We start from the raw sequence: 18,541 nt of genomic DNA on the forward strand, positions 1-18,541 counted from the left end.
GGGTCAAGAATAAGTTATTAATTTCAAACAGCACCTAAAACTGGGACTTTGACTGTTTTAAGGCACTTTATCAGCGCGATATTCAAAATCTATAATTTTCTTCGTGCCGCCTTGTTGACTTCTTGTTGCGCCTCTTAAACTTTGCAGTACAATATATTTATCAAGATTATATTTGTGAGTTTTGAAAAAACTGATAATATTTTTAAAGTAATATCTGAAAGATCTTGAGAGTTAGCGAGTAAACACTGCCGATATTGAAAGTTAATAAGCCATGCATAACTGGACTTTAATGCTACTATCAAGTTAGTGAGTCTTCATGGCGGGCGCCAAAGCAATCCTGGCCTAAAAGCCTATATTCTTAGTTCATGGTTATTCTAGTAGTCTACAGAAAGTTGAATTGCTGACGCACTGTCTGAAAACTCAGTGGAATAACTACATCTCGAAGTAAAGCATTCGTTTCATTTAATTCTGCTTGAGCCGACTGACTCAGAAATACTAACGCGCGCTTTCCGAAGTGGGACTCGTATTTTGATTACAAAATAGCCTGCGAGCAAGCTCTCCTATTCGAGACTTGTTTCACTCGCCCAAATAGGAGAGCTTGCTCGCAGGCTAATTACAAAATGGTCTCTAGAGCCAGCAGTCCTCTTGCCGCGTACACACGAGGGACGGGTAGGATCGGAAAAAAGAAGGAAACGGTTGAGATTTAATAGTCAACACGGTTGATAATCCTATAAGATTCTGAAAACCCACCCACTGGCCCCTCTCCTAACACACTTAGGGCAAAATGTTTAGGAAGGGTAGGGGTGGGTGGGGATGTTTCCAGTATAGTGATGAGAAAATCCCATTGGGAAGGAGGCAGAGCAGAGACTATTTTGAACGTCTCCGAGGGCCCCTGTGTTGACATGGTTCTTAAAACAATTCTAGCGGTCACATAGTGATGTGAAGTCGGGGACCCAGGGCTTCTTTTTCAGTTCCGCGAAGGTCGCAATCATTCACCTGGGCCGTATCACCGTTATACATGCTGTAGTTAAATTCAATTCGTAATTTAATTTTATATTCCCTTGATTTGAACTAATAACAATACGTTACCGTACCCAAGAACAGTGAGAGATAAAATTAAAACCAAGGATAAATGATTTGAGCCACAACGCACTCCATACCCTATACAAAGGAACAAAAGACATCTGCACACAGGCGACCCATTCTCAGCAGCTATAACCCCTTTATGGTCACTCTCAAATCACAATTTGTCAAAACCCCGTGATTTCTGCTTTCTTATTCTCGAACCGATCGAGGAACTGGACAGGGGAAAGGGTCGCTTCTTCTCGTCGGTCCCACACCCGGTTCGCCTCGTTCTTCAAGCTTGTCCTGTTATTTGCCCCTTTTCCCCAATAAGGAGCCTGGACAAAGCCTAATTCAAGAGTAGTTCCACAAAAGTGCGAGAGACATTATGCCCTGTTAGATTCATAGACATCCTAACGTATGTCGCTCTACTCCTGTAAGAAATTTTGAACGGACGACTTCCAAGAATGGGCAAAAAAAACCGCTTAAACTATACCTTTGGTCTCTTGTAGCCGCCGATACCTCCTGTAATTATAGTGACGCCTTTTTCTTTCTCAATCTCTTTGATTTCGTCAAATATTTTAGGAGATACTGTTATGTCCTACAAAACAGTAGAAACAAAATTCCAGTAAGAAAACCCATTTCTCCATACGTTTAATCGAACGTTTTTCAAAATACCCATAGGCAGTCAAACTCTCTTTTACAGAAACCTATTGGACTGAGTCAGGTGCCCGCATTACAGAGGTGCCTGTATAATATAGAGGTGGGAATGTATGAAGATTGCTGGACTTGAAATCTGGGGGCTCCGAGTTCAAGTCACGTCCGCACTACTAGCTGGGTTGTTTTTTACTGTAATTGTTATTAATGATAGTAGCACTATTATTACAATCATTAAGTTTGGTATTTCTGGGACGAATATGATATTACTATCCGCAGCGTATAGAGATGTCCTTATTATGGAGGCTAGCAGGCTAGCATGTTCCCTAGGGGGCTAGCTGAGGGGTGGGGGGTCGAGACAAATACTAGTCTTTTTCTCCCCCGCCCTCAAAGCCCGCCCCCCACCCCCCCCCCCCCAGAAAGCTTGCTCCCAGACTGTATGGAGGCGTTCCTAGAGGTTTGATTCTACTTTGATAAATTGTAAGAACAGTTATATGAGCTCTTATGTAGAAGGTACAGGAATACCTGCAAACGCAGTGGGAAATACCCCGACGCCTAATGGCAAGCACAGATAACGAAAGAGCCAGAAAATGCATTTTTCAGGATTGATAAGAAAACATGCATGTTTATTGTAACGGGCTAGCGCATGCTGCGCGAGAATTTCCCTTCAATGAAAACCCTAAGACTTAAAATTTTACAAACTTTAACAAACATACTTCAAGAGAAAGGAACTTTATGGTGCGGTGTGCCTTGACGACATTCAACAGCGTTTCTACTCCTCCATCCCCAATTGGATTCTTCCCGATCTGCAAGGTTTACAACAATAGGCAGATTTAGCAAAGACAGCAGAACGTCAAATGAAAACGAGAAAGCGCGCGGACAGGACTAAACGTGGCTTCCGGAGATTGATTTGCTGTTCAACAGCCTCGTTCCCATGTCAGTCCGTGCTATCCGACAAGCCTAACAGGTGACGTCAGGTCCGAAATCGCCGAGGACGACTAAGAAAAAGGCTGCTGTTCTACCATTGATCATGTCACAGACAGCTGAAAGACTGGCAGTCTTTTGTTATACGTGGTCATGTCGGTTTTATGTTCTGCGCGCTCTGAACACTTTTGTCGCGTTGTCTTGTTAAATCTGTCAATTACATTGAAGATACACAGTGTTACTCTTAATTAACCTAGCATTTATTTGAAACTTCAAGCAGTGCTTTCTTCCGCTGTGTATGATGTCTTTATTTAAGAGAGTCGGTACAGGACAAAGTCTATGACACAAACCTCCTTTTTCGCACTTTGTATGTACGCAAATTAACTCTCCTGTTGTACTTAAACACAAACTAAAAGAGCTCTAAACAACTCCGACGGATTGCTTCTGAACATCAATTCCCTGTAGAACTTAAAGCCGAAGAACTTAAATGATAACTGACTTTTCACTTCTTTTAAATGTTAAGGGTTATAAAAGGTATCAAAGAACTTGATGGGGACGGCACGCCCACATCGCTATCCAAAACTGATCACTCCAAAGTGAACGAACGTTGCGTCAGTACCTTTAAGACTTTCAGATTTGGGTGTGCAGCAATGCCAAGAGCCAGTTTCTGTGTGGCTAGGAGACCAATACGATTGTTACTGAAAAAAAAAAAGGTTTCAAAAGCACTTCATTATACTCCTTTATGGCTAATGTGTTTTAGAATCATGAAGACGACAGTTCTAAGCAAGCTCTCAAGGGGAAAATCGGTGGTGGAACGAGTAGGGAAGGGAAATATCTGGGGCGCACACGAGCCACGGGACAACCTTAAGGTAGTAGCCTCCCACGTAGACGTTCTTAGGGGTTCGCGATGCCAAAAGAACGTCCGCGGGGGAGGCTAGTACGGCAGGAACTTGGCTCCGTTTCTGTCAAATGTGGCAGACAAGAGTATTGCTACTTCGCAACACGATATGTGTAGTTAATAGTGTAGTTAATACCCTCCAGCATTATGTTTACCAGTCCATTCATTTATGCAGCTGGCTGGGAGAGGAAAGATAAATCAGATCTGGAACGCAAGCGTTGTACTCATCTTAAAGGGCGCTTTCCAAAAGTCAGAACTGACCGGCCGGACCATAGCGGGACCAGTCATTTTGACAATGAAAAATGTTTTTTTTCCAAGAGTTTTTGTTGAACACCATGTCCTTCGTGCCTGCTATTTAGGATTTGACTGATCTGGCTAGATAGTTTTGATTAAAGGTGAAATTCTCATTATGACTGGAATGGTCTGGGCGGTCATTTCTGACAAATGGAAAGCGCCCTTACTGCCACATACTGCCCGCAACTGGACATTTCGTTTGAGAATACAAAAGGAGCGCTGCTGGGAATATTTTTGTGTTCATTGATTGAAAAGCACCTTGAGACCCTGAAATTTTGTTTCCTTTAGTGATCGAGAAATCTTGACTTAAGAAATTTTAGGGATGCGAAATTTGGCTGGCGAGTTACAAGTTGAGGTGTTCTAACAAAGAAAAGCTTTAAGCACCAGAGAACGTCTGAATAAAGTCCATGTCTTCGTTCTCGTCTCATAATTAAGTGCTGAATAGCTATCGATTAACTTAATTAAAATGGAGTTTTTGTTAAAGAGGTCAGAATGGTCGAAAATGTTTTAGTATTTATGTCAGCCTTACATGTTACCGCAAAATCGGGTCCAAGTTTTTCTTCTCCTTCGGCAATTTATCATCAGGTAAACACAAACATAAAAGTGATCACATTTTAAAGCAAAACAGTGTAGTATACCCACACCTTATATGGAGTAAAATTTCATTCACCTGAGATAAGAAAATGATACCCATGCAGCTACAATTCCCGACAGATCTACCTGAGAAATGGCTTCAACTAAAGAAACCACCTCCCCCGACTCAACGTTGCTTTGCACAAACGCCCAGGGCTGAGGCACTCTTTTGAAGACTCAAGGGGAGGGGGGAGGGCATGATTTGCAGCGGGTACATTTGTACGATGTTTAGAAAAATGCCCTCGAAGTACGCACAGGCATTTTTATCGAGGGTTTCGTCCCAGATTGTTGCAGCACATTCGGGCCCTGTAACAAAAGTGTTTTTCTATGCTCTTTCAATAGGGCTGCTTTTTGGTACTGGTATCTCTAGGGTCGTGAGTTCAGAGTCCTGTAAAAGATAGACAATACCTAATGTCAAGTGATTCTAAAGCTTCATTTTTCTTCAGAAATCGTCCCAGAGCCACGCATCCCAGCAGGGATAAACCATTCCAGGAAATGTTGAGATGTGAAAGGCAATCGTTTGTCTGAAAGTCAGAAGACAGTATGCATGTAAGCAGGGTTGCACATAAGACTGGTTTCTTAACCTGACAAACACAGTCAATTAACCTCCATGTGCGACCACCTTCCACAAGGGTTCACGGTCATCTCGCCACCAATTACATCGCCACCAAAAAGTCTACTCGCAACCTCATAATAACTGTTGACACTGTTTACTTACCTGGGATTGTTACCTCTGCCTCAAGCCCAAATATAAGTTTATCGATTTTAGTTGACACCTTGCATCGAACTTCTGGGCTGAGTTGCTCAAAGCATGGTTAGCTTTAACCATTGGTTAAGCAGTATCAAAACCAATACGTTGTCAAGGTATTAAACGCTGGTTAACGCTAACCATGCTTCGAGCAACTGGGCCCTGATCTTTAGTTTTACTTTTTGTGAGTAAATGCTACTTTTTAACACCTTTGTACAGCTTATTTGCGTCGCTCGAGAGGTGCGATTTGTTTAAATAAAATCCGGAAGCCTTTAACTTATGAAAGTTGATTAATTTATGTCACTCAAACCTTCCCTCCTTAATTTTCATAGTAAATTGAAAGTGAAATAATTCGTTTTAGACTTGTCCTTTCGATAAGTATTAAGATATATATTTCTTGTTAGCGATTTCCTTGGTGGCGAGATGCTTTAGTGGCGAGGTGACCGGATACCCCCACAAGCGACCACTTATCCAAAACACCAAAATTTTTCCCAGTCAAAGCCTTACAGTTCTTATAGTTTAAAACCTAACACGACCACTATCACTTTTTAGGATGACGGTCTAACAATTTTCCAGCCGGTACAATGCTCTAATCTTTGTGTTCGCTGTATGGGTTTACGGTCGTTTCGCCTACGAGTCGTTTCGCGTACGTGTTGGGTCAGTTCCCTAACTGCTTTCGCCTGATCAGTGGCTGAAAGAACGGGGTATATACATGCGTGTCGCACTTTTTGTATCACGGCTGAGAGAACGAAGCATAATGCGCAGCGCTCGCTTCGCTTCTTAGCGGAACGACATAAGACGTTGGCGAAACGACTCGTAGACGAAACGATCGGTCACCGCTGTATGTACTACGCTACTCAAAGTATGAGAAGAACTTTTAGAAACAACATAAATTTACATATATCTTAACCTCAAAATTGCATGCAATACCGCAAAATTCCGAAAATAAGCCCCGGGGAATATATTTTTCAAAAGGCCCTTTTTGAGGGGCTTATTTTTAGAGGGGCTTATATTCGGAGGGGCTTATCTACGGAGGGAAATTTGCGTTTCAAAATCTATAAGGCTAGCCTTATAGTTGGAAGTAAATTTACTGTTTTTGCTTTGAGGGCAATTTTCTAAGTACAAGCCCCCGAGGGGCTTATATTTGGAGGGGCGACTTAACGGAGGGTTTTTTGCGTTACCGGTTTGGGTGGCTTATATTTGGATAGGCTTAGACACGGACGGGCTTATTTTCGGAATTTTACGGTACATTCTCTCCAAAAAGTAAATGTGTCGGGCCTCCTGCAATCCGACTCTCATAAGCGACCACCTCTCGTAAGTGACCACTAACTCTTCGCATTTTGTGTGGTCGCTTACGGGAGGTTTGACTGTAATGCGCATTTTCACGGTGGTGAGGACTACATAAAATCAGAATTTGATAGGGTGCAAAAATAACAACAATGTAATACACACTAGATGAATTTTTAAAATAAACAAACAACAAGTGGTGGTTCCATGCAGCATTTACTATTTTTAAGCAATGCTACTCTGCTTTATTGCCAAAAATCGACAAAATGTGGGGTTGCCATAATCATTCTCAGTTTTCTTTATGGATGTCACATATCCCTTGCTGAGCAGTGGCGGATCGATGGGAAGGGACCGGAAGGGGGGGGGGGGGCTGGAAGCCCCCTTATTTTTAGACCAAACTGAGGCCCGAAGGGCCGAAAAAAAATTGGGGGATGACCGCCGCCACTCCCCCCCCCCCCCCCCCCCTCCCTCCCCCTTATCTTTAGGTCTGGATCCGGCACTGCTGAGATCCTCTTCTTTCTTTCTGCACGGTCAGAAAATGAACTACAAGGCTGTTAAGACAAACTTACCTTCAAACCCTGGGCCATTCCAACGGCACCTTTAAATCTTATACAATTCCAACTGAGATCTAGGTGTTTTAAACCATAGTTCATACCCTGCCAAAACAAGGAAGAAATAATTTTATTGACCGCCAAACCCATCATTTTCTTTGCCTAACGGACACAAAGCTTTGAAATCCAAAAAAGATTCTTTAATAACAACAACAACAATACAATAAACATGTTGCAGCAGTTCAACACTGTGCATGGTGCTTTACCTGCTTTACAGAAGTTTATAAATGTTTTAACTTCAATGACACCAGAAATGTACTAAAATGATACGAAGGGGAAAAAAAGCTAAAAAGGCTGCGGAAAGTGACCACAAAGGCTGTTCTAAGATCAGCTTCTGAAGTAAGTGTTTACAAAAATATCTTTTTTAAAGTTTGCCTTTAAACCTTTTCCACAGGACAAAAGCTCAAGCCAATGTCCAGTGCTCTAGACCTGCTTAGTACGTTGGAACCTCGATAACGAACGAACCTCCATACAACGAAGTCCGCGGTATAACGAACGATTTTCTTTGCCCTGGTAACAGTAAGATATATGAAAAAGAACCTCGATATAACGAAACCTCGTTATAGCGAACAAATTTTGCCAGTCCCTCAGCCCTTCGTTATATCAAGGTTCCACTGTATATGGTTTCAAATTTAAAAACAAATAAGATTTGCTAGTTGCCCAAGAGCGAAAGTATGGTTCCAGGGACGACCGGGGGCTGCTAGAACAAAGTCCTGTCAAGGAATAGTCCCCCTAGCAAACGGCTGCGAGGGAGACTAGTCAAGGAACAAAAAATGTTTTTATTTACAATAAAATTCTTTCAAATTCTTAAAGTACAAATATAAGGTGAAGCGTGACAATGAATATTGAAAATTTTGATTTTGATCTTTGTTTATTAAAGATCTCTTACCAGACCAGCTCCTAAGTAAATTCCACCCATTTCTCCAATTTCATTGTGGCTCAGGTCCAGGTGAGTCAGAGTGCGATTTTCTTTCAGGGCCTCGGCAAATGCTTTGGCATCTTTGTCCGACAAGTGGTTTGCTGATAAGAGAGACATGAAACTCTCACACACATTCAATAAAACTTGTGCTCAGTTAGACTTTTGAGTCTCAGAGCCCATTTTTGGAAAAAAAAAGTGCTCCCTTGCACGTTATTTTATCGCCCAAGATTCCAGACAAACAGACAGACAGACAGCCTTTATTTTAGCACAATGATATTAAAAGCTATGCAGCTTATGGGGTCGTACATAAAAAATAAACCTAAGAACTAAATATATACGTACATGTAATAAAATAACACAAAATCAGACTATCTGAAAGCTAATTGTTAAAAACTCTGACTAAACTATATGTGTACATCATTAAAAACTCTAAATCTCCTAAATATAATTAAAATCTTTACATCTAAAATTTGTAGTTGTTGTAGCTGTTTTAAAAGTCAACTCTTTAAAAATTTCCATTGAACGGGTTTTCCTCCTCAGGTCTTTATAACTTATGTTTGAAAAATTCTTGTTCTTAAAAATTAAAGCATTCCATAGTACGGGGCCTCTATGAGTGATAGAGTTTTTGCCATCAGTAGAACTGAAACGAGGCATCGTTAGAGAGTCTGGCGCTCGTAAAGAGTAACCTGTAGCGCGTTTCTTTACAATATTACAATATAGCAGATAGTGATAGTTCAGTCCGTTGGTAGTTGAAGCTGAATAGCCGTTCTCAAAGTATAATGATAAAAAAACACTCTCAATACTTTACTTACATCTTAGCACCAGTTTTATCAATGATGTGTTCTTCAGTAACATGCTGGCAAAAGCCACTCCCCCTTGTGATCGAAGAAAATTCTCAGACAAGTTCTGACAAAGAAGAAATGAGATATACAGTCAACTCCCTCTAAGACGGACACCTTTGGGACCGTCAGTAAGTGTCCGTCTTAGAGAGATGTCTGTCTTATAGAGAGTCAAATAAGGGGAGTAAAGAAAGGTAGGGACCAACTCTAGATGTCCGTTTTAGGGAGGTGTCCGTCTTATAGAGGTGTCCATTAAGAGAGAGTCGACTGTAGCTGTACTGCATAAAAACGAGAAGCGTATTTAATGCTATGTTAAAATTACCTGTTGAAATTATCTTGGTATTGTAAAGAGTCTTGATGTTATTCACAGTTAACAGGTATGGTGGATAATAATAAGGTATATTAAAACCTAGCTTTTTAAAATGTTTATAATTCAGCAGATGGGTGTACAGTATAAATGGTCTATGTAGTAAAATGGTTTTTACTGTAAAGAATACACTGTGTTTACTTAACAAAATGAGTTACTGGAAAGTTTACGTAGATTCTCATCATTTTTTAAAAGTTTTAAAATGTTAACAAACCTGTCAGTATTTTGTCACTGCTCTTGATTTCATGACGAACTGTCATCAGATGATAGAAACGATGATTATTATTTTAATCAACAGCCACTTGAAATAATTTATTATTAACTTATACATCAAATATGTGAGAAAAAAAATCAAGCAAAACCAATAGAAAAATCATTAATACTATTTGATTTCATTGCAATGCAGATACTTAATTTACTGTAATTTTTAAAGTTAATGCTGTTTAAAGCAAACAGATCTGTTCAAATCTTCCATGCCAATAATCCTTAGCCATTAAATAGCATAATTTTGATTTTCCTCAAGAATTATTTTGAATGATTGTGTTTGTCTACTGTGTCCTAATGCTTAAGCTTAAAAAGTCATACAAAACAGAAGCTAACAGAGCTCTGTATGAGCTTAGATTATCAACTTAACTTAATTATGGGAAGCAGTTTGGGAGGAATGCATAAGTTTATTACCGGTAGGTTTACATTTTGTTTTTTTTTTTGAGCTTAATTTAGTTACTTAATTGCCACTCCTTTAATAATATTCTACACCCATTTAATGCCAGCTAGACAATGTACACAGCCAACCAGTAAGAGTGTTATTTATGATCTGCTACTAATGTATCATTCTAGGAAATATCCATACCTTTCCCATGGACGGTTAATACAAATTCTGACAGGGAGGGGGTATAATCTAAAAGAACATCTGTGGTTGGAGGTATGGATATTTTCTGAAATGACACAATGGCACATGACATATGTTTCTGTCATGGCAGAACTAAATAATTACTTTTTAACATTGTTTAGGGTGTCAAAAAACCACTTCATTGTCTCACTCTCTTCCACGCATTTTATTTCAAAGCCCTGCTTTCTCGTCTTCTCATACAATGCTCCCTCTTTCTACATTAAGACTGCTTAAAGTCTGAAAACACCTGACAGGTCTAGATTTTAAGTTGGACTTGCTTATTGTCAGAGTAAAATGTATTGTTCAGTTTCTGTCAAAAAATGACATGCTTGGGTAAAATTTGTTGCAGTTACAGAAAATATCCAGACTAAAATCCCTGCTTGAAATTTTGTTGGTTCATATTTTTTTTGGTAACAATGTCTAGCTCAAGCCTCTGAAAATTCCAGCTTAGTCCCATTAGCCCTTATTATTGTACTGTAGATAAACTGTGGTTTGGTGCCTAGGGCTGGTGGGAAACCCCTCTAACTCAGAATTCTCATTGAATTATAATTTCTGTAGAAAGGGATGCTTTACCGGACTGCATATTGCCTCTGTTTAACTGGCATGATTATTTATTCATGAGACTCATGTTGTGAGCTTAAAAAGACCAGATGAGTGATATTGGTCGCATAAAGTCCTGGTTATTAAACTTACTATTATTGACGGCCACCATGATTGTGAAGTACATTAAAAACATCTATGTTCCTTTTTTGCATGACATAATAGTCATGCTAATGATGCGTTGCAATACCTTAATTATTGATAACAACATAGATATTTTAACTTACTATTTCTGTGATGAAGCAGTTATCCATCAACATTCTGGCCAATGCAACTCCCCCAGCAGCCTCTATGTAGTTATCTGTCAAGTCTAACTTTTCTGTAAAAGTATTTCTCTGAGAAAAAGGAAGGATCAATAAATTAAGGGATTGTCAAAGGTTCCTGCATAAACTAATATGAAGAAAAATATATTACAATACTTATTAAAAACAATTATTTTTGGCTGTCCATATAGATGGCAGAGCAGTCTTAAAACGTCTTTTTCTAAAGTCTAAGTTCCTTCACTAAAAAGTGGTTAAGTTGTGCAATGATTATTACCCAGACGCTTCATGTTTCAATATACTGCACAACCACACATTTTCTGTCCCTTTGACAATGTCAAAATATGTGCTTTTTGAAGACTTGACTGCCAATAATAGGAGCTTCTGATAAATTGTGTGCAGCACATATGGCACGATACAGTTAAAATCCTCTAGACGGTAAACCTGTTACCATGGAGTTGAACTGGTGACCATATGGTCGACCAGTGCAGTGAAACAACTCTTATCTTATGTACATGTAGACCTCTTTGCCTACTCAATGGAGACAATTAATAATTAAGCACTATTTATCCAAGGGTCGCCCTTGTATGGATGCCTAGACTTCGGAAACAGCATCTTCTTTGTCTGCACTATAGTGTTAGGACAATGGCAAACATGACCAATATGTGGTCCCATATATTAATTATACATGACACCATGCATGCACATTAAATCGAGGGTCAAGGATCAAGCAGTAACAACTGCCTGAGTACATCAAGGGACTGCAAAACTTTAGTTCAAAAGAATAGATTTAATTTAGCAACACACTCAGTTTTTTCTTTAACTTGTAACTAATCCGCACAGAAAAACCAAGGGTAAAAAATACTTCATGTACACTGTAGAAACCACCTGCTTTGGTATTTGTGTTTAATAAACACTAAAATAAAAGGCATTTTTGGTTAACAGCTAGGTCAAGTTACATACAATGAGTGCCTTGGCAATAGGCAGTGTTCCTTGAGATCCCAGTCCATGATGCTTCATAACAATCTCTTTGGATCTGAACCGGTCAGACAAATATGACACTGGGACAAGATCTGTTTGTAAAAACAATATCACTAGTAAATCAATAAATGATAATTTTCTGATGTGAAGAATGACTGCTGAATGATCCTGAACACCAAAAGGGTTACTTAACCAGCCAAAATTAGAGGCCCGTTTAGGGCTGGGCGGGTTATGCATGTCCCTTGTCTTAGCTATACATGTACAATGTACGTCTCTCTTAGCATTTCACTTAATTTTTATTTGAAGTACCTATAGTTTTCTTTACTGTCATAGTGTTAACCCAACTTTGTTTTGTTTGTTGGCACTTCATCTTTCCTTATCCTGCTAGCAGAGGTTTAGCATAGTTTTTAGCATTAATTTTACACAATAATTTGCATCTCCCTATTGGTTGGCTTGTTTGTGTTTGAGAGAAAAACTGGATGGGTAAACAAGCCAACCTATGTGAATTCTAGTGACTCAAACAACTTCATAATTATACCAGGTACTGAAAATCATGTTGGAAAAATAGCTACTAGGGTACTTGTTGGAATTTACACCATTAAAACAGCTGAGAGCCTTAGAGTATCAGTTGCAACTAGCCAAAGGTAGTACCCAAAAATTCATTGTTCCTTTGGGGAGCCTTCCAATGGGTAAAAATGACAGGCAACATGGCTTCAAAAATTGATGACAATCCTCTCAGAAAGCACTGACAATTGGCAGAAAAGGAGGAAAAAATTGTGACAGTGACGATCCATTTTTAAGTAGGTGAAAGCTGCAGTTAACTTTTGTATTTTCGCTGTTTTGGCAGCAAAATAAAAACTCTCTTCTGTAATTTGCAAATATTTTCTGTTATTTTCTTTGGAAAATTTTTTAATAATTAGAAAATGATTTTCAAAAGGGGCTTATTAGATTATCAGTTTATGTATTTTGGAAGTTGAAATATTAAGGGGCTTCTCACCTTCTTCTTTGCACAACTTGTGGTACACATTTCTTCCTGATGGATCAAACACTTTCTTTGGAACTGAATAACAGAAACAAAACGCAAATAATGCATCACTGATTTGTTTTCACAATATTGCTCACTGAAAGGCTGTTTTCAGTCATAACATTGTACAAATGTACCTGGAAAGTCCTCCTCTAAATCTGTTTCATAATCTGAACTTTCATCATGGTCTAGCAAATTCTGAAAAGAAGGAGAGGCAATGGACCTTGAACTGCGACCATCATCTGATTCTGGTATAGACACCATAGTAGATACAGAACCTGGTATGAGGGCACCAGCATTGAATCCTGTACGCCTTCTAGGGAGGGCTGACCTTCCTTTGTCTTGTGAATTACTGACAGTCCATGTCTGAGCAGTGGAATTATTACCTTTCACGAGACAAAAAACAACACATGCAGTCACAGACTCCAGCCAGGGCACCCTAAACTTTGTATGTGAATTGTGATAAAAATTAAGGCACTTTATTTGATTGTCAATGTAAATTTTAGGATGAAAATACTAATTGGGGACACTATTTCTACGTTTCCTACTGGAGACAGGAGTGCCACTTTATGTGGCCTGATGATCCAAGCCATTTAAAGGTGTAGCCATTTGCAGGGCGAGGCAGTATTACTCAGTTATTTCAAGACCCTGAGTACTGGTCCTGCAGCCCGGAGAATCAAACCCGTGACCTCCCACTCTGCAGTCAAGCACTCTACCACTGAGCTAATCCTGCCGCAGTAATTGATGTTATTTTGTTACCCATAAAAAGCAACCACAACTGCTGTATATTTGTGACTCATGATTTCTACCTTCAAGACGTAACATGATCAACACAATAATGTTTGCTTAAACATTGCCTCCTAAGTAGATTATTGCATGACAAGCTGAAAGGAGGTCTGACTTCTTGAAGGAAGAGTAACTGCATATATGTATGTATACATGATACCCCTTTTATTTTATTTCAACCTTTCACTTTGGAGGCCCAGAATAACAAAACAACAATAACCTTATCTTTAAGATCAGATTTTATTGCTTGCATTAACGACCTAATAAATGCCCACTTCCAAATAAAACCCCTCTTATGATCTTATAAATCCTCCCTCTACAGTGTTAAAATTTCATTGGACGCCCCTCTCTAATAAATGCCCCCTGTCTAATAGACGCCACCTGTGAGAATTAGTCGAAAATACTAGAAGTTAGCAAAAAGGTTCAAAATCATTCAATTCATTCAGTTTCTTGCTTGATCAACAAGGCTTTGCTAATTTCATCTTGTTCGATGTCAATTTTGAAGCATTGAGGATAGACAAACGATAGGAACACAACAATGAGCGAGGATTCTGACATCAATGTTGGAATTTCAAAGAGTGATATGGATCTCAAAATAATAATAATAATAATAATAATGTTTATTTCTTATATGGCGCAGTCTAGCATGCGATAAAGATATGATCGAATGCGCATTACAACACTAAAATCTTAAAGTAATAAATGGCTAATCTAAATAATGATAATAATAATAATAATTTACAATTTTCGGAAAACAATGAAAGTAAAATATGAGTTAATAAAAGAACTAATAAAAAGCTAATTTAAAAAGATGTGTCTTTAGTAAAACTTTAAAAATGTTCAATGATTGACATTGTCTAATTTCTAGAGGGAGTCGGTTCCATACTTTGGGCGCAGCATTTTCAAACGCCCTATCCCCGAGTGTCTTTTTTGTTCTATAGGTATTGTCCATAAGGAGTATGCCCCGGTATGATCTCAACTGATACCGTGAGCTCTCTTTGATTTTTATTAAGTCTAAAAGATATTGTGGTGCGACACCGTAGATACATTTGTGAACCAGCATTGCTATCTTGAATTCTATTCTGTGGGTAACCGGAAGCCAGTGCAGGTTGATCAGGGATGGTGTGATAGGATCATACCTAGATACAGTACATACCAGCCGAGCTGCCGCGTTCTGCAGGCGTTGCAGCTTACCAAGATGAGATGGCCTAGATGTATCAACTGGAGTGGATATTCTGCTATTTTTAAAATCTCTCAAGTGATATTTTCACCAAAAGCTTTAAGCACCCCAAAATTAAATAGACGCCCCGTGCAATTTATTAGGTCATTTGCGGTATTTGATTTTTGCTGAAAACTGAAACCAACTCAGTGATTGCATAACTCTCTGCTCCTGGTTTATACAAAGTCATATTGTTGTACATCAGACTTAGTATTTAGATCACAAAAAAAAAAACAGATAAAGCTATAAATTCAAAGAATCATTGAACAAAATGAGAAAAGGGGCACCTACTTGGTGTGTGATAATTTGATGATTCAAATTCAGTTGAATTTGTGACTGCATCACTGTTTGACTCATGTTGGGTGTCCTGTGGCACAGCATTGTCCACCCAAACAACTCTTGCTTTGGATGGGCCTTTCTTTGATCTTTGGGTAGTCTTTGTAGACTTGTTGATGGTTCTACTCTTTGTCGGAGTTTTTGACCTAAATATCAAATGTTGAAGCAAAGGATAAAACTGTAAGCTTCCACAGATGCACAGGTTTGATTGGGGGATGGGGGGGGGGGGGGGGGGGGTCATTGTTTGTCAAAAGGGATTCAATATAATTTATATTTTCCATAAAAAATTCTTTGATATTCTCAGCAGATTTATTCCTTCATCTTTTTGGAAAGTGTAAGATGCACAAAAGCAAGCATATGACCAGTACTGAAAGAAGCAACTTCCTCATGAGTAACATAGCTTAATCTGAGATAATTGCCCAAGATACGATACACGTAGGAACAGAACTCTGAGGGAAAATAGGATCTATCACCAATGCCTTATAACTCTGCTGGCATTTTTGTATAAAATGTACAAGAATTTACCTGTTAATGTTGTACACTTTTGTTACTCTTTCATTGTTGTTTCCAAATGCAGATTTTGGCCTTGAATAATCCAACACTTCATCAAAAGTAGCCTCTTGTTCATTATAAAGTCCCAATGAAGTTTGTGGTCTTGAAACATTTCTGGAACCAGGGCTTGTTTTGGGGGGTGATGGTGTTATTGCTTGACGATAAGGCTTTCTCGGCGCTTGCTTTTGTTGTAAAATAGTGGGTTTTTTATCCTGAAAAGAATAGAGGAATGCAACACATTATGATTTACCATACTGAATAACTAATTTATTTTGTTGTTTTGTACACAGTCGCTAAAAATTAAAGAAACGAAATTATACTCAATTATCCTATCCCTTGATGGTACTTTTCAGGGATAATGAAGCAAAGTCAGACCCCTTGTACGGACACCCGCTTAACTCTTGGTTTTCACATGACATCACCAAAATTCAAACTAAGAAACTATCAATTCTTTTGAGGTTTTACTTTCATGAGGTATTACAGCACCTAAACACCTTTAATATACAAATTTTCGACTTGAAAGGGTCCTTTGTTTTGCAATAGAGGATGCTTCCATTTTCAGGTTTTTGCGTGACGCAGCATCTGGCTGGTGGTTGGGAAAGCTCTTATGTGGGTTAAAAATGTCACTGATTTTTTGAAAATTTGCTATCTAAACATTCCTTGCCTCAGAATAATAATAATAATTATTATCATTATGAGTTCCTCAAGCAAGGAATTCACACTTTGTAGGAAAACTCAAAAACAGGTGTTTTTATTGATTTCTGGTGGCCATGTTGTCTCCATATATGTAAAGCTTTACTGTATGAATTTGAATTAAAACATTTTTCCGAATATCTTGCATATGAAATATCGCACAGACTTGATTCTTGGCAAGGCTTGTTGTATATTTATCTTCTTTAATTTCCCAGATTCTGGACTCTCTGTATTGAATTGTTTGCATTTTTATTTTGATGGCGTGACAGTGAAAACATAGAATATGGGCACTTCATTTATTACAGATACTTTGCTTTGTCTCTGGGGAAAGAAAGCCCTTCGATGATCTCTAAATTCAGCCCACTTAATATGGACACCCTGTTAATACCGAACTTTTTATGACCCCCTCAGTGTCATTATTAACAGGATTTGACTCTTCAATTGGAATGTATCAAGGTTATAAGAAACCCAGCCAGTAGGAGGCAAACCAGGTGGCTATTTTGCAACTGAGGCCGAAGATTTGAACTCCGGATTTCCAAGAACAAATCCAGGTAGTCATCAGGGCGGGACTTAAACTCGAGGTTCTATGACAGAGATTAGCTTAGAGACCTTGAATTGCTTTTGGATATATCAAAACGTACAGTACGACCTGCAAAAGTGCCACCAGTTACATGCAGCTTTTGAGGCACTTTATATCTAGGCATCAACTACACTAAAATTAACCAAAAGTAACAAATGTACGGTTGAATGCAATGCAATTTACAGAGTGGAAGCAAAATTTCAAATAAACAGCGGCTTTCTCGCCAAAGAAAGACTTTCAATACATGATTCTAGAACAAGAACCCTGACTCTGATTAAGTAGCAGCGCCATGAGCTATAAACCGTTCTTTTCTCCAACGAAGACCGCGGAGTAAAGCCAACATTAAACACAGAAGTTGTAAAAAATTACCAACCCTAAAGCTATAGATACCCTGGAACGATGCTCCTTTTCATGGGAAATAAACAGTTAACCACAAAGCGGAAGCCTCACCGGTGTTTGAGTTGAGACGAATCTGTTGCCAAGCGAGTTCACGCCCGGTGATTTTACGGATCTCATAGTAAACAGAGTCGATCATACCTTTCTCCGCCTTCCTTTGAAGGCCTTGAAACATTACATCGTAACAGAAATTAAAAGAAAACTTAAATACTGAAGAGGATTGTATAAAACATGAGTTAACTTCAGACAACCCCCTTAGCGCTCAAAGACTTCCGCTGACATGACTGCGTTGTCAAGTAGAATGTTTTCTCGGGACTTGGGAGAATAGGGTGGGTGGGTGGGTGGTAAACATGTGAACATCGATTTTTCAACTTTAATCATTTTCTTTTTGTTTGTTTATTCTTTATCCTACTAATTATATTTTAAATTTCATTTAAGTTTTTAAATCTATCGTTTTTGAATACGTTTTTTTTCACTGTTCTTCGTTTTCATTCTCGAATATGGAACTGAGGAACTGAGCGCTTCACCTACCCTCTCCCTCCCCGCGCTTCCTTGTACATGTTCACGTCGGTAATGGCGGATGTCAGGTCCTCTACCACCCGATTCACTCAAAGGGTACTGGGTATCACCCGTAAAAATGATACCCAAATTACCGGGTATCACCCGCCATAGTACGTACTATAGTACGACTGAGAAAGTGCTGTACGGATGGTGCAGGATGATGGATAAAACGTGTTGTAATTGCACGTTTATCGGTCTTTGCAGCACGCTGTCACTGAGGTTATATTTTAACGTGCAAAGCAGTATTTAATGGGTCGGTAAGTTGTGAAAGCCTTTATTTTGTTCATTATTTTTGCCTATCCTTTCTGGTGTTGTCGTTTGGTTGCAGGCGGACACTGCGGTAAGCAGGAGAAGAACAGCTTAGTGCGAGCATTTCGGATGATGCCGGTGAACAGGATCGCGACGATTTACGACGTGGACTGATC

The 18,541-nt window shown here is 39.1% G+C and overlaps 1 protein-coding gene across 1 annotated transcript in view; it reads right to left on the reverse strand.

Moving 5' to 3' along the window:
• The window catches only part of LOC140941370 (uncharacterized), a 22,848-nt gene extending 5,019 nt beyond the window's left edge, over positions 1-17,829 (reverse strand). Inside the window, exons 1-14 of the mRNA XM_073390361.1 lie at positions 17,610-17,829; positions 15,860-16,098; positions 15,290-15,480; positions 13,131-13,379; positions 12,967-13,029; positions 11,952-12,061; positions 10,956-11,063; positions 8,846-8,939; positions 8,004-8,134; positions 7,073-7,159; positions 4,877-4,992; positions 3,263-3,341; positions 2,436-2,525; positions 1,559-1,663 (exon numbers count right to left, since the gene is read on the reverse strand). Of these exons, the coding sequence (XP_073246462.1) occupies positions 1,559-1,663; positions 2,436-2,525; positions 3,263-3,341; positions 4,877-4,992; positions 7,073-7,159; positions 8,004-8,134; positions 8,846-8,939; positions 10,956-11,063; positions 11,952-12,061; positions 12,967-13,029; positions 13,131-13,379; positions 15,290-15,480; positions 15,860-16,098; positions 17,610-17,675 (1,728 nt within the window). The 5' untranslated portion in view covers positions 17,676-17,829. The remainder of the gene's footprint in view (positions 1-1,558; positions 1,664-2,435; positions 2,526-3,262; positions 3,342-4,876; positions 4,993-7,072; positions 7,160-8,003; positions 8,135-8,845; positions 8,940-10,955; positions 11,064-11,951; positions 12,062-12,966; positions 13,030-13,130; positions 13,380-15,289; positions 15,481-15,859; positions 16,099-17,609) is intronic.
• Positions 17,830-18,541: the final 712 nt, after the last annotated feature.

Source organism: Porites lutea, chromosome 6 (assembly GCF_958299795.1).
Source record: "Porites lutea chromosome 6, jaPorLute2.1, whole genome shotgun sequence".
Classification (NCBI taxonomy): Eukaryota; Metazoa; Cnidaria; class Anthozoa; order Scleractinia; family Poritidae; genus Porites; species Porites lutea.